Raw genomic sequence first — 23,734 nt, forward strand, 5'->3', positions numbered from 1 at the left:
ACATGTCAGCGGCAGTTTTGCAAGGCCTTAGATTGAGAACAATGTGAGACTCAACCGAGCTAAGGATCCAGGTCATAACCCGAGCATCCTTAATTTTTCATTTAGATAAAGCCTTTACATCTTTAGGTGCGAGAATACTCCCATCAATATGACCCCGCAATTCTTTCCCTTTGACAAATAATTGAAACTGAAATTTCCAAGCAGAATAATTTTTTGCCAGTAAAAAGAATATGAAATGAGTCTAATTTATCTGATGACATGATGAAATCAAATAAATTAACCCACTAGAAGATTGTTGCGACAAGCACAAAAAAAAATATGCGTGCCGAGAAAAGAAACCAGACCAGAAAATCAAAACAGGTGTAAAACAAAATTACCACACCGAGAAAAACCAGACCAGAAAAATCCCAGCAGCCACGCCAAAAAACCACACAGAGAGGATCGAAATTGAAGCCAAACCAGGAACAAAGGGCACCAAAACCAGAACAAAAGCCAGAAACGTGTGCTGAAATCCAACGAGTCTGAAAACAGAAACCAAGAACGTGCACAAACCAGAACAACAACACCCAACAACTAGTGCACCAAAACAAGAACGCGAGACACACAACAGAAGGCGCCGAAATCAAGCATAGAACCAGAAGGCAGCACAAGCAACGCCGAAAACCCCAAAGAAACACCACCGAAAGAAAAAAATTTCAAGAACTACGAATCTGCTCTTGATACCATGTCAAACTTGAGAAAATCAGAGAATCAAAAGTGTTTTTCCGAAAAAGAGACCCCTCGTGAGTCACCCACTTTCCTTCTATATCAATTCCATCTATACACAGAAGTATATCCTATACACGGAGTCTAACTGATTCCTAATATTCATCATCTATATATGGTAAGATAATCTATACAACTCATATTAATAGAGTCCTAAATTGTATAAATTCCTAAAAGTGTATACGGTAACATTTTACATCAAATGTTGGACGAATGATAGAGTCTTCTGCATAATTGAGCTGCATTTGGTTATCGAACTCAGTTGAGCTCAGTTGAGTTTAGTCTAATTTGAAGCTGAGTCTAGCATCCAAACATCTAACTTTCAAATTACTAAACTTATCTCAACTCAAAACTTTTTTACACGTGGGACCTACAACTTTTTTCAACTTAAAACATGTTTATACGTGAGATCCACAATCTTTTTCAATTTTCTATAAAAAGTATTAAACTCATCTTAACATCTAAACTTAGTTTAGATGGGCTTCATATAACTCTTTCTACTATTTAACTCACTATTATTCATAAAAAATTCAACTCAATTAAGCTCAGTTCAACATCCAAACGCAACTTAATCACTCACTTTTTCATAGATTTTCCAACAGTTATCAATTTACCTTTTCCTGGTCAAGGAGGAGGATTGCAGGGTCTACGGCAGGAAAATGTAATATCTGGACGATAGAAGTCGTTATTTGTTTTGGTAGTTCTTGACTATTACTTTTGACAAACAATAGGGAGGCAATGAATATGTATTTGAAAGTAGCTATGATATTGGAGGTACTCTGTGTTTGTGGCTAACAAAAAGCACAAACTGGTGGACATTTTTTCTGACCCGATACCTTTACCGTTTTCTGTGTCACAAGATTGCATGCCTAGCTAGGTCAAGATATCTGGCTATATGTCTATTATCAACCAACACCAACCACCATCCGGGTAGGCCCTAATTAATTGTGAACCTGGTGACACCGACTGGGAAGTGGATGGTGCGGTCCAATTTATAAGCACTTAAATGCTTGGGAGCAATGCTTCTGGGTAGGAAAAGTGGTTTGCTTTGAAACTTGCACAGGAGAAAATCAAAACTAATGATGAAAGGTGAAGCAACATCATATGGTGCCTAATCATGATGAACATTTGAATTGCGGAGTGGTTACTATTGGTTTCTGATATTGCTTTTTCCTACCCAAAGAAACAGCACAAAAGTCATTCCCAGGCATTTCTTTATAAATTTTTGGCAACACATGATACCTTTCTCGCTGTCTCCCTGTGGAGGTTTGAGGACCCTACCCATTTCTTAGAGCAGAGGGCTAGCAAGATTCCAAATTTTCTATGGTATAACTCCATGTTTCATTTATATCTAGCCTAACTCCATCAGACTCACAAACACTTTGACTGCCTCTTGGATGGGCCACAACCTAAAAATCTTGGCCATTGGTTATGTTACGAACTAAACGCTGAACTTTGTGAGCGCAGACCTTATATATATAGAATGCAATCAACGAATGTAACACAGAAATGCATGTTTTTCCAAAGCTAAAGCTAGCCAGAAACCTCAAGGCCCTCGGAGGAAAAATGCCAGGATTCTGCATTTTTCCACTTGGCGGGTCATGCTTCGATGGATGCCGCGATCACACTCAAGGCTCAGGATTCGGCACAAGGATCTGGAATCTAAGTGACAGGCCGGTGGAGTTGCAGATAAGGGTGGGATCAATATTGAAAAAGGTTCATACTTTAAAGCCAGGGTCTTCAAAGAGACTGAAATGCAAGAGCATATACAAGGCTCACATGCCTTGTAAGAACGGCAATGGAGGTGGAGGAATGAAGAGCTTGCTGTATTACTATGATGAGACATGCCACCCATATGTTTGGGTTCATGACACTGGGGGTGATTCCTTGAGAATGGTCAAGCAACAGTACCTTAGTCTTGAGGACCTTAGGAACTACTCTGAGATCAGAATCTTTAGGGACCATCAGAGAGGCTGCATATCAGTTCGCAAGAAACCTAGGCCTGATTTTTGCTAAATATTCTACAATATTCAACTGATGTTAGTTTGAATATTTGTGTTGGTATTGACAGCAAAGTTTGTTTTCTTTGTTCTCTCTCTCTCTTCTTTGATCTTCTTTTGCTTGGTTGTTTTATGAAAGATGAATGTACGAGGAACTCAGATGCTACAGTCATACCGTAGTATGTACCAAAGTACGTAGTTCTCTGAATGAAATAGTGCAGCTGTTGGATCTGGTTTTCTTACCAGTTTAATCTCAAAAGGTATAGATATTTTTTTCCTCTCTCTCTCGCTCTCTCTCTCTCTCTCTTGGTGGTTGAGAAAATGGAGAAACTACCATCATAAAAAAGGAACTTGCAAATTGAATCAAGACATTTAATATTACGTCATATGAGATATTGCATGTTGCGGTGGACAAAATATTAATGTTGCAACCAAATATTTGTAAATTCACTTGGGATCTCTGATCTGGCATGCTGAGATGAATATGTTCATCTTTGTTTGTAGCCAAAATCAATCAAAGTCTGTCTTCAGAGCTTATATTTAACGAAGGAAAAAAGTGTTTAATTTTTTTTCTCACATCATTTTTTCAACACTTTTAAATATTTAAAAAAAAATAAAAAAATTCACAATTTTATTAAACAATATTTTCTTAATCACTAAGTCAAAAAATCTATACTAGAACGGACTCCCTGGCATTAGTGATTAAGAATAGAAGATAGAGTTAGTAGTAGGTAGGTTCTTCAGCTCCAAAAACTAGTGGTTTCTATATATTATAGATTTTTTGAATGCTTCAGTGAATAAGACTAGCGTTTGTTGAGTTTATTTTTTCCTCCTCTATTTTTTTTTTTTTTTTTTTTTTTTTTTTACAAAAAGGGAGGCGGGAGCAACCAACATATCAATTCTTCTTGGACGTGACCATAAGAGTCACTTTTTACTGTAGAATGTCTAGTTTGAGCCATAGCTACTGCCTCAAGGGCGAGCCCATCACCACAGCACTCAAGCCATAACTACTATCCCAAGAGTGAGCTCGTCACCACAGCACCCCCAAAATATCCAGTTGATCCAAAGTTTATCTCATAGCTCAAATGTCAGACTTTACTACCACAAGTGATTTCAACTTAATCCTATCTCAAATTCCTGACCTCAAAGTCATAAACTACCAGCTCATACCAACTCAGCTACCACATTGGTGGCTGAGTTGATCTAATAATGGTGTTGTATTGCTCACCATTTTATTTTTCATTTGATGTCTCGATCGGATATAGTTTATTTTATTGCAAAATCAGGCCCCTAATCACCACATTCAGTTCGAATTTGAAGATTAAGGTCTCGTTTGGATAGTAAGATGAGATGATATGATTTTAGATAAAAATTAAAAGTTATTTATCAAAAAAAGATGAAAGTTGAAAGTTGTATAAAATATTATTAGAATATTATTTTTTAATATTATTATTGTTTTGAAATTTGAAAAAATTGAATTATTTATTATATTTTGTATAAAAATTTAAAAAAATTATAATAATAAGATAAATTAAAATGAGATGAAATAAAACATTTTTACTATTTAAAGAGGGCCTAGAGTTGCGCATCGCCGCTTTATCGATCTCCAACAGGATTGAACTCGACGGTTCGATTTAACTAGGTATTGTTATATACGAAGATGACAAAATTTTACTAAAACAGATATACAAATTAATTTAACATATTGGATGATGTACGATTGGGTCTCGATCTCCTCGATAATGGATTGTCCTATTTGAGGGACTACTGCCTACTACCCTAGTAATTAAGGGGATTCAACCCCTAACCATAGACCCCACGATCCCTAAGAATCAAGGGTGGTGTCATTCAACCCAAGGGCCATTGGCGATTGTCCTTTCTATTTACCATATGAATTATAGGCGTGGTAAATCTGTATTTTTCAGATCATGTTCGTATCGTGTTAAATTATGAATATTTGATTATATACGTTAATTCAAATATAACTCGTTAAGTTAAACGTGTTAAATTTTTAAATTCTAATATAACTCATTTAGATAACGGGTCATATCATGTTATCCATTTTAACCTGTTTAATAATTAATTAGAAATATATTAATACTCATTTAAACCTATTTGTTTTATTTAAATGTGTTGAACTAAAACACATAACTCTTTTGATCTGATTAACATAATTTTATATAAAAATTAAAATTTATATCTATTAATAACCGCAATATCTTAAAAAATATATATCAATGTTTTTCAAATTTTAATATATAATAAAATCAATATTACAAACCATATAATAATAAATATGAGCATCGATCTAAAATTATAATCCCAATAATAAAAACATAAGTATATTGAGAAATACCAATATTAAAACTTAATAATAATAAAATTTAATTTTGAAATAAATTCTAAACGGGTCAAAACGGATTAATTTTGCGTTAAGTAGGTTGACCCGGTATTGACCCGTTTATAAGTCGTGTCTTAACGGGTCAAGCCGTTTTGACTCGAACCCGTTAACATTAAACTCAAACCCACTAATTTCGTGTTGTATTCGTGTTGGATTCACAGGTTGTATCACATATTTGCATCCCTAATGAATTACTGTACCATGCATCGTTATGGTAAAAGTAATTCATAGGTTGGGAGCATAAAGATCAAGTTAGACTATGTTTAATAAGTGAAGTAGTTCATTACTATTTAATACTATTTACAAACAGTTCACTACTATTTTATTATTATTTACAGATTATCTGAGATAACTTCATCATCCAAACGTAGTCTTAGAATCATCAAAGTTACGGTGTGACGTGACAAAAGACAATCTGAGTTTTCAGTAATTAATGACAAGGTCAAGTAATATTTCCTTGTAGATCTAGATGGCTCAATATCTACTCAAAGTTCTCATTTAGGCCCTCTTTGGTTGTTGGATTGTATTGAAATTAACTCAGTTTAGTCTAATTTTAAGCTGAGTCTAACATCTAAATACATAACTTTCAAATCACTAAATTCATCTCAACTCAAAACTTCTTTACACATGAGACCTATAACTTTTTTCAATTCAACATCTCTTTACATGTAAGACTTACAACTTTTTTCAAATTCTTATAAATATATCTAAACTCATTTTAACATTCAAATACATCTAAACTCATCTTAAGTGGGTCTACAAAACTTATTCCACCATCTCAACTCATTATTATTCATAAAGAAATCAATTCATCTCAATTCAACTCAACTCAACATCTAAACACAGTCTTAGAATTAATTGCTCAAAGGGAAAGAAGATAAGCACGCGAAGAAGTGGTTTCATACAACATTTTTATCAATCATTTAATATTATTCGGAATATTTACATGAATAACAACATATATAAGATAATTTTACATGTCAATCCCTCTTTAGTAGGTAGACCTTGTGATTTTTTGTTTTCTACATGGTTGGCCATCAATGAGAATCTTGGGCCTTACAGACGAAAATGGGTTGGGAATTATAAAGCAATTAGCAAGAAGCCAATATTTCTACGGTCTATTCTCAGCGCGCGCGCACGCGGTATCGGAAAATGTCAAAGGGGAAGTGGTGAATGGAATAGACTTTGTTCTTCAGCAACTTTGCCGTGTTCAGAATATTTTCCTTCCACGCAGAGAAACTACTTGAAAACACACGCAACTCTCTTCCCTTCCCTTCCCTTCGTCCCTCCCCCAAAATCTCACGCTCCCGGTCTCTGTCTCTCTCTCTATCTAAATCCAGATGGGAATTTCATTTAGCAGCAATAGAAGAAGAAACAACACCTATCTCCAGCAGCCACCTCCCAACTACCCCTCTTCCTCTTCTTACTATTACCCCTCAGAACCCCCACCCCCACCGCCTCCTCCTCCTCCTCCTCCACCTCCACATAACTGTCTCCCTTATCCTGCACGACCACATCATCCTTATCCTGCGTACCCTCCCCCTCTTCCACCTGCTGACTCTTACTATTATTCTGGTGGCTACAGTTCCTCCAGTTATGCCAATCCCATGACCGCTCGCTTCAACTACCACCCTTATCATGCCAATCAGGCCAATGGGTGGCCCGCAGCCCGGCCTCCTGTGGGCCCGGCGGGGGATCCTCCGCGTTATGTTGAGCATAAGAACGCGAAGAAGGTGAGGAATGATGTGAATGTGCATAAGGACACCTTGCGGGTCGAGGTCGATGAGCACAACCCCGATCACCACTTGGTTTCTTTCGTTTTCGACGCCTTGTATGATGGGAGGTGAGGGAATTCTCTCTATTTTAAATTAGGTATGCCTAAGTCATGGATTGTACTGATCTTTCTCTTTTATTTACTACTGTTTGTTTCCTGTTAGTATGCGTATGGAAGCGTGTGTCAAGGTAGTGGGTACTGATTCATGCGAGTGTTTTAGATTATTTCTTGAGTTGGGTTTTCTCGTTGTGATCTTAAGGTTACTGACTCTGGACTTCATCTTGCTGCTGAAAGTTACGAGAAAAATAAGAAAATGGAAGTGGAATTTTGAATCTTTCAACTATCAGTATTTGGGAGCGGAGCGGAGAACCATAAGAGTCCAATTAATTAAGATTACTTGAACAACTTGGGGTTCTCTGGGTTGAAGATATTACTTTAAAGAGACAGAAGCAAAAGAAAAAAATGGAAACTTCACAATGGCTTTCCTTTTTCAAAAGGAAAAAAAAAAAATCTTTTCGTCTAGTACTCTAAGCTACCATATAGATGGGATTTGTTTTAATTAGGGATGTTAAATATGAGAGAAAAAAAGAACAGTAATGAGAAAAAAGAGATTGCCACAATTTGGATGATGGTTCCGAGCTGCCTATGGTGGTGTTTTTGGAGGGAGAGCAATGGAGAAGCTTTGAAGATCTTGAGTGGTCAATGGATGAACTTGGAATTTTCTTTTTTAATACTTTGTTCCATTGGTTGATTGTAATTGATTTTAATGGCATGAACATTCATGAATTTCTTGAATTACTAGAACACCACTCCTAGGCGTTGCTCTTGTATATGTCCTGCTTACTTGGGCTCTTGCCTATCATTATGATCAATAAAATCTTGTTTACCGATAAAAAAATAAAGAGATGCAGTTCGAGGACACCCAAACCAGAAAAAAGAAAATATCGGAAAAGAAAAAGAAAAGAATGAAACTTTAGCTGAGATAGCATAAATTAATGAATTTAGTGGATCATAAGGAAACCTTCTTACAAGCTATTCTGTCCCAAATACTGGCATATGGGATCTGATGAGAAGTGAGAACGGATCTTATGTTTCATTCTTCACTTCCGTTTTTCTATTTCTGAATAGCCTTTTTTTTTGATAAGTAATCAAGAAGTTTTATTCATAATAATAGGCCAAGCCCAAGTACACAGGAAGTATACATGAGATTTCTGAATAGCCTTTTTGCATACTTCTTGATTGCAATCTACTTCTTGGTCTGCCTAATGGAGAGAAGTACAAGGATTTTAGAATTACTGGACATGACCAAAACCATTGTCAGGCTATGAAATTTTTATTATTCTCTCTGCTTGTCTCCATGTTGAGACTGAAGCTTGTTTTTCAATTGGGGCTATAATATTAAGTGACGCAACTTATAAAAAAAAAATAATAATATTAAGTGACACAGTTCCCAGTTCAAAGGTTGGGTCACAAGTAACTGTTTACCAGTTGAAGTTTATATGGGGTTTACAGTGACAAAAGTTGAATTAGAATTATGAAATGGCATGTACTGGAGGAATGCCTCTCACCTCTGAAGGGAATGAACCAATTCCTAGTTCAAAAAAAGGGTTACAGGTGAGAGGTTACCGGTTGAAGTTTATATGGGGTATATAAGTGAGAGGTTACCAGTTGAATTACCATTGTCAGGTTATGGAACTTTTATTATCCGTCGGCTTGTCACCAGTTGGAGACTGAAAGCTTGTTTTTCAATTGGGGCTATAATACCTAATGTAATGAACCCAAGGAAGGCCAATGCTACGTTTGGGCTTATACTCCTTTTTTTTTAATTTTTTATTTATTTTTATTTTATTTTTATAAGTAAACGATTGTATTAATAATGATAGGCATAGCCCAAGTACAGAAGAAGATATACCCCAAAAGTGCCAATCAAGGTTACAATTGGAGTCCCTTAGAATTATTATAAAAGTACTTTCTATGTATAATCCAAGGTATTACAATCTCCCCTTTTTAAATTCCTAACGTAGTCATCGGCCGTTCCATCTAGGCAGCACTGCTTACGTCCCAGTTGGGATTGGACTCATTGGAGTGGTTGAACAGTTACAAAGAGCTTTTTTTATGGCAAATAAAGTGAATACAAAGATATTTGTTCCTGTTAAGTGATATGCATCAATATGACTTCTCCATTCAGTGGACTAGTGAATGCAGATGAGATAATGTCTAGTGTTAATGTTGATGGTGAAATGAACATATTGATGCACAGATTCAATATCTCATGTCAGGCCAGGCAAGGTTATTTACCTCCAACCTTGGCACTAGGCCTCACTCTAGAGTAGCTGGGCCGTTAACACCCCACTTAGGTATACAAACCTTGGAATGGGAGGGTTGCCATCACCCATCTGTAAGACCTTTGATCTCAGTTTTGTGCTATGACATAGACTTTTCCAACCAAGATATAGCTGGCATGGTGGCCCCTTCATTTTTCTTACACTTCATTTTAGTCCTTTTTAGTGGCAAAACGGAAATCATGTGAACCTGAATACTTCATGTTTAAGTTTTGATTGGAAATGAATCCTCTTTGTACACATAAAGTTATCATTAGGTAGTTCTAATCATCATGATGGCAATGGTTCTTGGACCAAGTAGCTACTATAAATTAGGGGTGGAGTGTCGTTATAAGTTTTATCGCATTCAGGTGGATGAGTTATATTTAACCTTCTCTTTTCGTTTAAAAGAAAGATTCCCAATGACATTAGCTTCTGTCAAGAGAAGCAGGCTCAGGCGTTCTCTCACTTAACATCTTGCAAACAAGGGCCAGTTCTCATTTTGTCCCAAAATTGCCTCAGAATATAAACTGTAAAAGGCTTCTTGAGTCTGATAGAAAGTCCTGGTAAAATTAGGTTGTGGAGGTTACTCTTTGGAGTTCATAATTGGACACAGTTTGAAGATAGGTCTTGGTCTGTTCAGACAATTTCAAGCTCCAATATATGAGGAATCTTAGTACTTGGAACCGAAAGAAATGAGCTTTGAAATTGTGTAATTATAAATAGAAAAATTCTTCTCATTAGCCACTATTCATTACCTCACATCCCACACCCTATGAAAAAAAAAAAAAAATTGTAGGTGTGGGTGTGGGAGTGAATAGTGGCTGATGAGTAGAATTCCTCTTATAAATATCACAAGAACAACTATATATGAATGTAGAGCTGCTTTCATCTAATTGATTGATTACAGTAACGCATTTATCTAATGTATTTTGAACTGTGTTGGGAACACCATGGAATATTCTTGCGGTATATCTAATTTGGTCTGGTCTCTGTTTTCTGATTGACAGCATCACTATTTTCTACTTTGCTAAGGAAGAGTCGAACTGTAAATTTGTTCCAGTATTTCCTGAAGCCTTTATGCCAGTGCGAATCCCCTTTCAGAAAGGACCTGGACAGAAATTTTGTCAGCCTTCAGGAACAGGTGTCGACTTAGGGTTCTTTGAGTTGGATTATCTCTCAAAACCATCACCTGAAGATGTATTTCCTATTGTAATATCTGCTGAAACAAACTCGCCACCTCATTCAATAGGCGAGCATCTAGGTGAACTTGTGCCCACCATAAACCCTCATATGCAGATTACACAAGCCATTCTAGAGAAGAATGGTGATGGACCTTTCCAAGTGAGAGTTATTAGGCAAATACTCTGGAATGATGGAGTTCGCTATGAGCTTCGTGAGATATATGGAATAGGAACCTCAGCAGCAGAAGGGTTCGATGACAATGACCCAGGGAAGGAGTGTGTTATATGCATGACTGAATCTAAGGATACGGCTGTATTACCTTGTCGACATATGGTGAGAGTTCATCTGTACTTTTTTCATTTCAAAAGATGATAGTCAATTGCTCAAAGATAAACTCCATCCTGGTTTTTCTGCACTCATTATGGATAATGAGATAGGATGCTAGAACGACTAATGTGGTTGATTTAATTCCAAGCACGAGTTGGAGTCATCTAATCACCTGGTTACCCTTTATTGGATCCCATGCGGTACTGCTGCAAAACTATCCAAGCTCATTTTGTTTCTGATATATATGTCCTTTTAATCCATGCATATGAGGAGAGTGAAAACATTAGATGGTTGGGTGATTTATTTGATGCCCTGGCATTGTATTCCTTATTTTCCAGCTCATGGGTTAGAACTTAGAACACACAACAAACGCCCACATACAAACACACCATCTGAGAAGAATTTTCAACTAGCAATATATAGATGAATATGTACAAAACTAAACACCAACATCCATGATGTTATGGCAATATTTTTATGCCGTTTTCCTTGAGGGTAAAAAATCTACTTGCACATCTGAGTTTGTTGGAAACAGTTGTGAATGTACTGCAAGCTGGTAAAATATTTGTTTTCCTCTACTTTCACGTTTTAAACCTCAGTTACTTTGTCCTCAAGTTTTATATTTGCTATTTTTCAGTGTATGTGCAGCGAGTGTGCAAAAGCGTTGAGGCTTCAATCAAATAAGTGCCCTATATGCCGTCAACCTATCGAGGAACTTTTAGAGATCAAGATAAAAAATGGTATCAGTGAGAGATTCTTTTCTTCATACTAAAGATGGATTGCATGGTACAGCTTTCAACTTCTTTTAGTTTTCATGTGTCATCAACTGTTTTATCTCTCTAATTTGATTATTTTTTCTCTGTATATTGTAAAAGAAGTATCAGGATTTAGTGATCATCTGATATTTTATTATATCTAGCAAAACAAAATCTGATATTTTATTAACAAGCACTGCAAGTGGTTGTGAATCTGTCAAGTGTTCAAGAGTCGGCAAGAGAGGCCATTTGTCTCGGGCATTGAAAAGTATTAAAAAAAAAAGGTGTGGTTTTTGAACTGCATGGTATTGAATCAGTCGGAGCAACATTTTTCGTGAAAAAAATAATATTATCATGAAATTAAATTAAATTATTATCATGCGCATGCACTACTTAGTCTGAAGCTTTGAGTTCTATATGATATCTTTGTGAAGAATAATTTCCTTGTACTCTAACCCTTTTGGGAAAAGCAAAGGAAAAAAGAAAAAAATGGCCCTGCCTCTCGATTGAAATTTTATTTTATATTCATATATCTGTGATAGTGAGCGATCTAGAGAGTCAAAAAGGGAAGAAGCATGACAATTTGAGGCTATCTGCACGAACATTCTAGGTCTTGTGCCAAGCAACATTTTCCTCTTTGCTAACAGCCAAAAAGCGAGGCTTATAAGGAATATCTGGCATAGAAGGTAGGAATAAGGTAAGAATCTGGGCTTGAGAGCAACCTTTGAACAGATGAAAACACAATATTCGTACAATAACATTATTCAGTCATTTCATTTTATGGAGCATCTTTTCATAGCCTCTCTGATCTCTTTTGTGCCAGTTGGCATCACAGAAATGGTTTCCCTTAGACTGATACTAGTTGATTATTGTTGGTTCTTTAGTATATGTTGTACAGTCTATTCGGTCTCCAGTGTAGCAGGGTTTGGGGAATTCCTCATTGGGTTTGGGGAATTCATCATTGCATCACACTACTGGTTGTTGTGCAAGGCACTTTTATGGTTCCATCACAACCACATTACAAATTCACCATGGACAAAGTTATGAGTGAGGTTCGAACTTGACTGTTTTGTTGCACGTGTATTGTTACTTATTTTAAACACAAGGTACTGATAAGGGCCGAGGTTCATCTCAGTACTCTTTCTGCTTGCACTTTTGTTAGCACAAGTTTCTTAAATCATCACAATCATATTTCTTGTGGCATTGAACAAACTCTACTCCCAAACTATGGTGTATATGACCGAAGTAAATGGTGTATCCAAAGCATATCCTTTCCAAACATATATGAACCCCAAACTATCCTCTTTCTTTTTGCATCTGTTTTTCTTTTGGGTTTTTTGCCATTATCTCATGTATGAATTCCAAATTGACGTGCTTGCTAGTTGTCTACCCGAAAAGCATTTCTCAAGTTTGAACTTTTGACTGTGGTTTAAAGTTTGTGCTTGAAGATTTCTTTCACGCATCTGCTTTTGGGTTCATTCTTTACACAGCCGCATCTGGCTTTAAAGCTGCGAGAGGACATTCTGATATATGAACTCGCTGAAATGGAGTGTATTGTTTTGGATGTGTAAGTTTAGAGCAAAAGGGTAAATAGAAAATTTCTAAGAATTGGAATTCCGGGTCCCGGTCTGGGTAGACCCAGGTTCCCGGGTTGGAACCCGGATGAACACCCTTAATAGAAATACAACTGTCAGGGCTTTCTTTGGTTGTCTGAACCTTTCAGAATCTAAGAACTGGGAGGAGAGATTGCAGAGGCCATGTGGGTGCTCGTGTGAGACCTTCAATATAAATAGCAATGGCTTAGACTTTAGAGTAGCTGCACAAGTCATGCCCTTAAAGAACGTGAAGAGTCAAAAGACCCATAAAATCAGATCCCCAATATGGCTAGGTCTCTGCAATTCATACAAAATCACTTGCTTTGCTACTTGTAAATTAATTTTATCGAATAAGCTTGATATGGGTTGAAGAAAACCTATACGCAAATGCAACGTGTATTGAAACCGTGTCGTCTTTTTGTTAAAATCAGGGCAAGAAAGCCATCTTGTCAAGCTCCTTTGTCAACATTCAAATGTCTCTTTGCAGAAAAAAGTGACCAGTTCAAAGGGATAAAAGAAAACTAAAGCGGGGGAAAAAAGCCACAAAAGAGGAGGGTTCATCACGGTTTAGGCTTTTAAGAAAGACAATAACAACTTGGGTTGTAGAAAAGAACAGGGTCCTAACATAGAGACAATACTATAGCCCTACTTAAATGTGATTCGTCTGGCACCCAAGGGGCTAGTTTTGGCTGTGTGGCTTTTCCTTCCCCCTAATTGCTATTAAAGTTGGACATGATTTAACCACAATGTGCCTTTATTTGCTATATGCCTACTTTCATTAAAAACTAATATGAAAGTAGTTTTTTAGGGTCTCATTCATATTCCAGTTTTATCACTTCTTTCCCAAGTAGCATCAATAATGCTCTTCATTCTACCTAACTTTGTATCCCATTTCTCAACTCCACCTTTTCGAAAGAGATTTTCTCTCTAATTTGATGCCACATAAAATCAAGAGCTAGAAAATTGCAAGTGAAGAGACCATTTATGTGCTAAAGTTGTTTAGAGAGAGAGAGACGTAAAGTAGATCGATAATAATTGTTAAAAATTTAATTTCGTTTGAGAAATTCACTTAAACAACTATAAAAATTATAGAGCCTATTTCGTGTATACGTCTCTCACTCTAAATTTTAAAAATTGGGTTAAATGGGATCTAAATCTTTGATAATATAGAAGAGCATAATCAAATTTAGCTTAGACAATAATGGTGATCCTAACCAAACACTTTGGTCCGTGATAACTTGCTAGACACATGTAGGACTACTTAATGGAATCAAAGCACGTTTGAATTGATGGCTTACTTTGTAAAGAAGCATGATAGAGCAATATGCACTGTTTCAGTCACGGATAGTGTTTGATGTTTTATATATCCAGCGAGAGAGAAAGAGAGCCATCCTCAGTCACGCACGCACAGTTACTCCATTCTATGACTTGATCACGCACCAATCATGTCTACCGTCTATAATTACCCTCAGCTTCTCTAAAGCCGCTCTTAAAGGAAAAGAAAAGGAAGACTACTCCTAAAAGAAACATACTCTAATTACTCGAGTTCAACAACCACATTCCTAAATAAAAAGTAAATAAACAAACCTCAATCGAGTCCGATAAGGTATTTTTTTTAAAAAGCTTTATTTTATATATTGGAGAAGGGTGGTCGAATTTATGATCTCTATTTTAGAGACGTGGATGTTGTGCCATCAAAGGCCAAGATCGGATAAGGAACTTGCAAGGTTGAATTACTCCTAATAATAATAATAATAATAATAATTGAGTAATAATATTTATACAATACATTTTATAACATATTTTGCTATATATATATATATATATTATATTATAAAGTAAGTTTCGTGTTATCATTTTTATAAAAGTATTGCTAAATCTATAAATGAATTGTATAAAATAATCTCAAAAATTAATATGATTTTATCTTATATGTTAGATTTGTTTTATAATAAAAATAATTTTATAATTTAATGAAATTATATTAAGATTATTTTATTGTAATTTATTTATAATTAAAATATTGTTTTTAATAATTTAAAATACAAAAGAAAAATAAGATAAATAAATGAGTAAATAAATGAGTAAACACATATGGCCCCAATAAATGGCAGTATTTATTATGGCATCCAAACTGCGGAGAGAAGGTCTGGCACAATTCATCCGCATTTGCTGATAATAATTAAGAGCACTACTAGTGTATTTAATAAAATTTGGCTAAACAGTAAAAAAAAAATGGCTAAAATATCAAATTCAATAAATCTATTATTATTTTATTAACATATTATTTTTTAATTTATTTTAATTCTAATTATAATTGAATACAATTAGTCTAACATAGCCGTTTTAGAATTTTTAAGAAATGAATTGGATTTAGAAATAAGTTGAGATGATTTGTAAATAATAGAATAAAAATTAAATTGTTTATTATATTTTATGTGAGAATTTAAGAAAGTTATTTTGAAATTTGAAAAAATTGAATTGTTTATTATATTTTGTGTAAAAATTTAAAAAAATTATAATAATAAAATAAAATAAATTAAGATAATTTTAAATTCAAACGAGATAAGTCTGCTCAAGCTCGAGGAAAAAAAAAAAAAAAAAACACCTGTTTATGTTTTTATTTCAAGCTATATATTGGTAATGGGAGCAGAAGACTGTCTGTCTCGTTCGGCGAGGTAAAAGTAAAACACTAAACACACCAGTTTTTTCAAGATTCCGAACCGCACAGAAGAGATTGGATTGGCACTGCCCAGGAAAAAAAAAAAAGAAAACAAAACAGAAAAAAGAAAAAGAAAAAGGAAGCAAACCGCAAACAAGGAAAGATGAATATTTTATGATTGAAAATAATATTTAACCAGCCGAAATAATATTTTATGCTCCAACCCTCAAAAAAAAAAAAAAAAAGCAAATATGAGGTACTGTTTGGATTTGAAGATGAATTGAGATGAATTATAAATAGTAATGAGATAAATTATGAATAATAATGAGATTTGTGAGTTAAAATTGATGAATAATAATAAATAGTAATAAGATGAATTGAGATGAGTTAAAATAAATTAAAATAAATTGAGATCACTTGCGAATACAAACCAGACCTGAAACTCTCACCTATGACACCATTTATTCCCGTTTTAAAGATTAAAATAAATATTTTCTGAACCTTTTTAATTTTACCTCTCCACCAAATCTCACCAATGGTGAAGCCAAGCTGCCAGTAGCCACACTCACTGACCTTTATGTTAGAGGAGCTTCAAGCCAAGCCAAATGTACCCAACTCTGGCTTTATATAAAATTATATTCAAGTTTTTTTTGAAAGTTACATCGCCAAATACAAGCTCCAAATGTTGTAGACTTGGGGCTAAAAATACCAAATTTATGAAGTACCTTAACAAAGTGTTTTAAAGCCTTCACCGTCACTCTGCCATTTTCATTTGCTCATTTTGCTTAGCCTCTCTCTGTCTCTCTCTCTCTCTCTCGGACCCTGAAATAGAGGACGCAGAGTCACTACAGAGAAGTTTAATGTCTACCCACCGGCTCTGAACATCTCTCTTTCTCTCTCCATCGCTCTTTTTTCAAGACCGAACCTTATTGTAGGGTCATCAACTGCCTTTGCTCAGAGACTCAGACCCATTTGTTCGCTCCCAACGTCTCCCTGTTTTGCTTGGAAACACCCAAACGAAAGAACAGAGGAGAATCCTTTTGTGGTGCTCTTGTAACTATCTGCGTTTTAGCTGCCTCTGTTTCCCAGATCTGCTAGCAACACGCTCTGTCTCCATTCTTGTACCCTTCTGCTTGTACCATTTGAGTTGAAGCTATGAGTAAAGAAGATTTTGTGAAGATCCAGGTACTCTCTCCCTCAGACATTGTACCGCTTCTACTTTCTCATTTCTTTTCTTACAAAAAAATCATTGCTTCATTGTGAAAAATACTTTCTTTTCTTCCCTTCTATAAAAAAAAAATTCATAGCACACTTGTCCTATTATGTGTGGTCATTTCTCATAACAAGCTCGGTTTATGTTTCTCTTTAAAAATGATGTTTCTCTTTACTCAATGTCTGTTCTTTGGGTTGCTTGTGCATGCAGAAATCTGTCCTCAAAGTGAACATCCACTGTGATGGATGTAAGCAGAAAGTGAAGAAGATCTTGCAAAAAATTGATGGTATCATTCCTCTCTTCTACTACTATTAGCTCCGTTCTCTTTCCATGCGGATCTTTAGTATATGTACCGAAAAAAACTTGGCTTTTCTTCTGTGTTATGAATTTTAGTAGATTTTTCTTTTTAATTCACGGGACGGTTTTTTTTCCTGCCAGGCGTTTATTTCACAGAAATAGATGCGGAGCAGGGGAAGGTGATAGTCACTGGAAATGTAGACCCAGCAGTGCTCATCAAGAAGCTTGTGAAGTCGGGAAAACATGCAGAGCTCTGGGGTGCTCCAAAGGCCAACAACAATAACATGAACCAACTGGTCAATCAATTCAAGAATATGCAAGTTGAGAATGGCAAAGGTGGGAACAACAAAGGTCAGAAGGGTGGTAACAACCAGCCCAAAGGTGGACAACCGAACCACCAGCAGCAGCAGCAGCAACATCTGCAGCAACAGCTACAGCAACAGCTGCAGCAACAGCAACATCTGCAGCAACAGCAACATCTGCAGCAACAGCTACAGCAGCTGCAGCAAATTCAACAGATGAAAGAGTTTCCAGGTCTGAAGCTGCCCCAATTCAAGGACATGAAAATGCCCACCAAGGACCAGAACGCAAACCAAAAGGCAGTGAGGTTCGACTTGCCAGACGATGATGACGAGTTTGATGATGAATTTGATGAATATGATGATGATGATGATTATGATGAGGATGACTTTGATGAAATGGACGATCCACACCATCCCTTAATAAGATGAAACCTGTAATGGGTAATGGTCAGGGGCCGCCTAACATGATGATGAATGGTATGATGAATAAAATTAACCCACAGTTCATGAATGCTCCGAAGGGAGGAAGTGGTGGTGGTGGAAATGGTGGTGGAAATGGCAAAAAAGGTGGTGGTGGAGCTTTGCCTGTTCAGGTAAATGGTGGCAACAGTGATGGCAAACATGGAAATGGAGGAAAGAAGGGCGGTGGCGGTGGAGGTAACAATCAAAATCAAGGCGGTGGGGGTGGTAAAAATGGTGGTAAAAATGGAGGCGGCGTTCCCTCGGATGCTAAAAATCCAAACGGTGGTGGGGCAGGTCCCAAGAATGGCCACAATGGTGCTAATGGAAACAACAGTAATGTCAATGGGGCGAAAAAGAATGATGGGGTTCATGCCATGAACGCTCCTGGGATGCACATGGGTGGACCTCATGGTTTGGTCGGAGGAAACGTCGGTCATATGGGCAGCATGAACATGCCGATGGGCCAAATGGGTAACATCCCGGCCGTCCAAGGCCTTCCGGCGACCGCCATGAACGGTGGTGGAGGCGGGTATTTCCAGGGTGCTGGACCTGAGGCGATGCCTGGCAACCCATACCAACAGCAGCAATACCTGGCAGCAATGATGCAGCAGCAGCAGCAGCAGCAGCAGCAGCGCGCCGCAATGGCGAATGAAAGGTTCCAACACATGATGTATGCCAGGCCCCCTCCGGCAGTCAATTACATGCCTCCATATAACCCCTACCCGCCTCCGCCCGATTCATACACCCACGCTTTTAGTGACGAGAATACATCGGGTTGTAATGTCATGTGAAAATCTGGCCGTAGATGTTGCTGCTGTTGGTTTAATTTGCTAAGGTTTCCGACGGTGGGTGGCGATGGCGAATCAGATAAGAGTTTGCGAGCACTGCAAGTTCTTTATGCTAATATTATACTTGGAAATGGGTTTCTTCGATTTTTAGTTTAATATCTCCATTTCTATTTTACCCCCTTTAATTTCCTTCAATCCCAAGTTGAATTCTGGCTCTATCTAATCATCATAGGAAGTATTTATAGATAGATCATATATATATATATATATATATATATATATTATATTAAAAGCTTTTAGGGGCAGAAGAATGAAATGTAAGCTTTTGGGGGGATGGTGGTGCTTTGTTGTGAGTTTTGGGCTTTTCTTTTATGGGAAATATTGTTTATATGTGTTTATATTTTGCAAACAAAAATAAGATAAAAAAAAGAGAGGAGAAGAATGGCAGTAACAGAAAAGCCCATCTCTCTCCCCGTTTCTTCCCCCAAATACAATGTTGCTCTTTCTCTCTGTGCATGTCTTTCGTTATATAAAATCATCGTAAAAGAGCATTATGATCCTGATCTGTTGTCTTCTTTATAGATTGCATCCATTCTCGTCCATGTAATCACATCGTGACCCAAATTATGAATATGAATGTGTTTGTGTTGTGGGGTTGATGGTGTGAGTTGTGTTATTAAAAACTGGAGTGGAATCGCAACACACCAATGTGAATTGTGTGTTGGTTCATTGGCCTGAACCACAAAACCCTCTCTCACCCACACCGTGAAATTTTCGTTGGCTGGAAATGTGTTGCGTGGGGTATATATATTTACTCTTATTATTTGGTTTTTGCTGCAATACAGTACTTTATTTTTAATTGTACACTCTGCACTCGGCTGAGCTCTACAGGTGAGGAAAACTATAGGCAGACTTTAATTATGCTAAATGCCAAATTCCTTTGTACGTATGTATGCGTATATCAGAAGCCCAAAACGTAGCCGTAGCCTTAGAACGTGTTGTCAAGGACAAGCTAACAACTTTAGCGGAATAAACTAGTACCGCTTTTATTTCTCGTGGACACTCTAGGGTGGCTGTAGCGTTCTCCTTTCGAAAATCAATCTAACGGCGTTGACACTGGGGACACGAATTCTTGGTTAATTGTCTGGTCTTATCAAGCAGAAAGGGCATCGAAGAAGTAAGAAATTTTTGGAGAGCAAAGTATGAGAAAGAGGACCCCCACCACCTCTATCATGTAACCATCACATGATGATATAATGGAGTGCATCATCTGTCTAATCAGTCAGGGATTGTTGCAGTCCCTTAGCCAGTGTATGCCAGTGTATATTAAGAAAATGATTTGCTTATAATATTTTTTACAATTATATTTTAAATGAGCAATATCTATACAAAAGTACTACTCTCTTGGACCAACCTTCCGATTCTCCGCGAGAGGTAAACAGACTAAGCAAAGATTATTTTTTCCGATTAGTAGGATTTTGGGTGAAATCCAGCAAGCATACCATGACCATGTTTTAGTTAACCAGTGGACTGATTCTCTGATCCTTTGGTTTTTAGATCAGGTTCAGGGGGTTGTGTACTCGCACGGGGTCCGAGCCTGAGACAAACATTTAATGCTTTCGCTGCTCGAGATCCAAACTTTGCTGAGGGGGGTGTTTGTTTGGTTATGAATATAGCTTTGCTTGAGGTGCAATGATACTTCGCCAGTACTGGTTTCGAGCCACACCTATCTTTCACTATAATGATTCGTATGGCTTTCGTCCAAACAGTCTACATCTACGTACAGAACAGAATGCGCCAGTTTTCGGTCATGCCGGGTGCCATGTGGGGGGAAGATAGGATGAGGACTTTGACGGACAGGCGAGGAATCACATGGGGGGGTGTTGCATGGGGATGAGGGTTTTGGGGGTTGTGGGCTTTGTTTGGAGGTATACGGGGCGCAGTACAGAGTCTCACATAAACCCAACAACAACAATAATAATAGAGTCGTCTGCAAGCTTATATAAGTTAGTACCTGAAAATGATGCCACGGGAATTCTTTCTAACGCTCTCGGCTCTACAAAACCCAAAACAAAAAGAAACCATCTTTTGAGGTAAATGACAGTGTCATGTTTGGTGGACTATGTTTGAAAAACAAACAAGTTTTTGAAGGGAGAAAATCGTGACACTTTCTTGCAACACCAATGACCCATCATTTAACTATTATATTCATTTTTTGCTTTCTTAATTTATGTTCTTCCGTATTGTTATTTGTTAGTTCATCTTTTGAGCTGCTAAAACCTTTGGCTGATGACATGAACCCTATATATGGGGGAGAAAATCCAGGGAATCCGAGAGAAAGTGGAGCTTTGAGAGAGGAGAGAGTGTGGAAAGTGAAAGGTTGGATAATCATGAGGAAGAAGACAGAAACTGATCCTTTTCTTCCACTTTTTCTCTCTTATTTTTTCGGAGCCTTAATTGTTATTGACCTGGGATTGAATCCAATGGTATAAATCATAGCTCTTTTAACGTAAAATGCTTATTTTGTAAGTGTTTTATTTTTATTTATTATTGAAAGATGGGGTTCAAACTCCAGATCTTATGTTTTAAAATCTCTATCTCATTTAATAGGGGCATATATATAATAATGTAATTTATCATTTATTATTATAATTATGATAAATGGGATTTTCGTAGCACAAGTTGAATAGTGAATACAATGTCGTTTTATTCACAAGTTGAATATGAAGAATATTGTCCTCTAAACACACGCACATTCATGCAAAACTTGTCAGAAATTTAAAGGTTTGAATTTTGAAACGCCAACACATAATATAATAATGAGACGGGAGCAGCATTGCTCATTGTAGTTTGTACTACTACTCTCACTAGCTAGCTGGCATACGCATACAATGACACAATTCCAGCTATATTCTTCTGCATCAATAACTCTTTCCTTTCTAAAATCACCGCTTGGATTAAAAAAAAAAAAAAAAAAAAAAAAAAAACCTACCATCTTTCGCTTTTCATTCCTATTTTTTTAGAAAAATAAAATGAGTGTAAAATATGAGTAATGCTATAAAGAAACTACTGTAATAGTATATATTTTATATTTATTATATAGTTATTTTTAATTTTTAATTTTTTTATTTTAGACTTAGAAGATATATAATCTAGATAATGTCACATCATGTATACAAAATAATTGCTTTCAATAATAACTTCTATCTATATTTATATAACAAAACGTTACACATTATTTTTTTCACAATTTTTCATAAAATTTTATTTTAATTAAAAATTATTTAATTTATAAAAGCAACATCGATCACTTTACAGAAAGAAATACCATCGATTGTAAAAAATAATTGTACGTGAATGATATTAACCTTTTTTGTTGTTAAACATAATATCGAACGATTAAATCCTTGATAACTTAAAAATTAAGCTACTATGTATAAATAATGTTACGTACAGTAGTAAAATGTGTAAATATAATATAATTATTTTAAAAAAATAAAATTTATTATTAAAATATTTAATTTCTTTTCACGTAGATATCATATATATTTATTTTTTTCAAAATAATTTTACTACACTTGTAATTATCATTTCCCATTATATATTGTCCCTATTAAATGAACCCCTATTTTCGTATAATCAAAATAATTACTATAAATTTTATTCAAATATTTAAACAAAATAAACGAGATGTTGCAAAAGAAGAACGTGTCAAATAGTTCAAAACAGTGTTTTAAATTTCGTACCATACCAGTCGGTACGGTTGAAAGTTTTCGTTTCTGGCCGTCCGGCCGGTACAAGTACTATACCTGTTCTGTACTAGCCAAAATACCGACCGTACCGGCCTGAATTTCGACCTATGTTTTCTTTTTTTTAATTTTTTCAAACTATAAACTTATTTTTTAATTCCTAATTCAGACTAAACTATTTATAATTTATATATATATATTTATATATAATTTATTTATATATAGACTATTATTTTAGAATATAATTTTTATATATAATTTATTCATATATCGATTATCTCGAAATGTTATTCAGAAACGTTATTTTGAAACGATATCGGTATCGAAATATTTCGTTTTAATGTCTTGACTGGTACGCCGTCTGATACGATATTCAAAACATTAATTCAGAAGAGTTATTTTATTAAAATTCTCAACAAAAATTAACAAACTGTGGGCTACAATTTCAAAGTATAATAATATTCCTACAATTATTATTAATATAATAAAAACCAAATGGTAGGGAAAAAAATGTAAAAGGATTTCTAAAGATTGTAGTAAAAATGGGTTTTTATAATATATATCTAATTTATCAGCAAGTAAAGCACTGGCTAATGGTTCCAATAATGTCCGATAGCCGAGGCGGGGGCGAGGGTGGGACCCCACTCAGTCTTTTGTTTACTCTTGCCCAGAACGATCCCATCCAGATTTCAGTCGGTTTGGGCCCCGCAAATTGTACCGTTAACGGAGACAGGACGCCGTTAACTCCGATCTACCACAAACTCTGGCGGTGCCGCGGTAGTAGTATCAGTAGTAGTAATGATTATTTACGCATTAGGGAAAGCGTAACATGGAATCGTAAGTTTCCGTACCATCGAACGATTAAAAACAAATCGTATTCTCTACCCAACCCATAACATCGGAACGGTGCGAAGGAGTTGGTTCTTCTCTGTTCGCGGGCCCACGGTTTTTTGCTACGTCCCACCTCCGTTTCGTTTCATCTGTCCTCGGCATGATAAAGGCCAAATAAAAAAAAAAAAAAAAAGAAACTTTAAAAACAAAAAATGAAATATGGATTCAAATTTGAATATATATATATATATATATATATATATATATTTCTTACATCTCATATATTAGGTTAAAAAAATTCAAACTT

The 23,734-nt window shown here is 36.0% G+C and overlaps 3 protein-coding genes across 4 annotated transcripts; all 3 read left to right on the forward strand.

The window, feature by feature from the left end:
• The first annotated feature begins 1,230 nt into the window (after positions 1-1,230).
• Positions 1,231-3,010, forward strand: LOC121242343. The gene has a single exon (XM_041140222.1). The coding sequence runs from the start codon at positions 2,275-2,277 to the stop codon at positions 2,779-2,781; it is 507 nt and encodes a 168-aa protein (XP_040996156.1). The 5' UTR covers positions 1,231-2,274; the 3' UTR covers positions 2,782-3,010.
• Positions 3,011-6,211: 3,201 nt separating this feature from the next.
• Positions 6,212-11,743, forward strand: LOC121242088 (probable E3 ubiquitin-protein ligase LUL4). 2 transcript variants are annotated; one of them, XM_041140004.1, is made up of 4 exons: positions 6,212-7,009; positions 10,272-10,405; positions 10,514-10,779; positions 11,411-11,743. In XM_041140004.1, the coding sequence occupies exons 1-4, from the start codon at positions 6,507-6,509 to the stop codon at positions 11,543-11,545; spliced, it is 1,038 nt and encodes a 345-aa protein (XP_040995938.1). In that variant the 5' UTR covers positions 6,212-6,506; the 3' UTR covers positions 11,546-11,743. The 2 variants fall into 2 exon arrangements, with proteins under 2 accessions (XP_040995938.1, XP_040995930.1); XM_041139996.1 differs by having other exon boundaries at positions 6,214-7,009; positions 10,272-10,779.
• A 4,748-nt stretch (positions 11,744-16,491) lies between these two features.
• LOC121241896 (heavy metal-associated isoprenylated plant protein 33-like) lies at positions 16,492-19,405 on the forward strand. Its single transcript, XM_041139758.1, is given in 4 exon segments — positions 16,492-16,970; positions 17,209-17,284; positions 17,437-18,005; positions 18,008-19,405. Coding segments are annotated over 4 exon segments (1,518 nt in total). The 5' UTR covers positions 16,492-16,940; the 3' UTR covers positions 18,851-19,405.
• The last annotated feature ends 4,329 nt before the right edge of the window (positions 19,406-23,734 follow it).

The sequence above is a fragment of the Juglans microcarpa x Juglans regia genome, chromosome 1D (assembly GCF_004785595.1).
Source record: "Juglans microcarpa x Juglans regia isolate MS1-56 chromosome 1D, Jm3101_v1.0, whole genome shotgun sequence".
NCBI classification, from domain to species: Eukaryota; Viridiplantae; Streptophyta; class Magnoliopsida; order Fagales; family Juglandaceae; genus Juglans; species Juglans microcarpa x Juglans regia.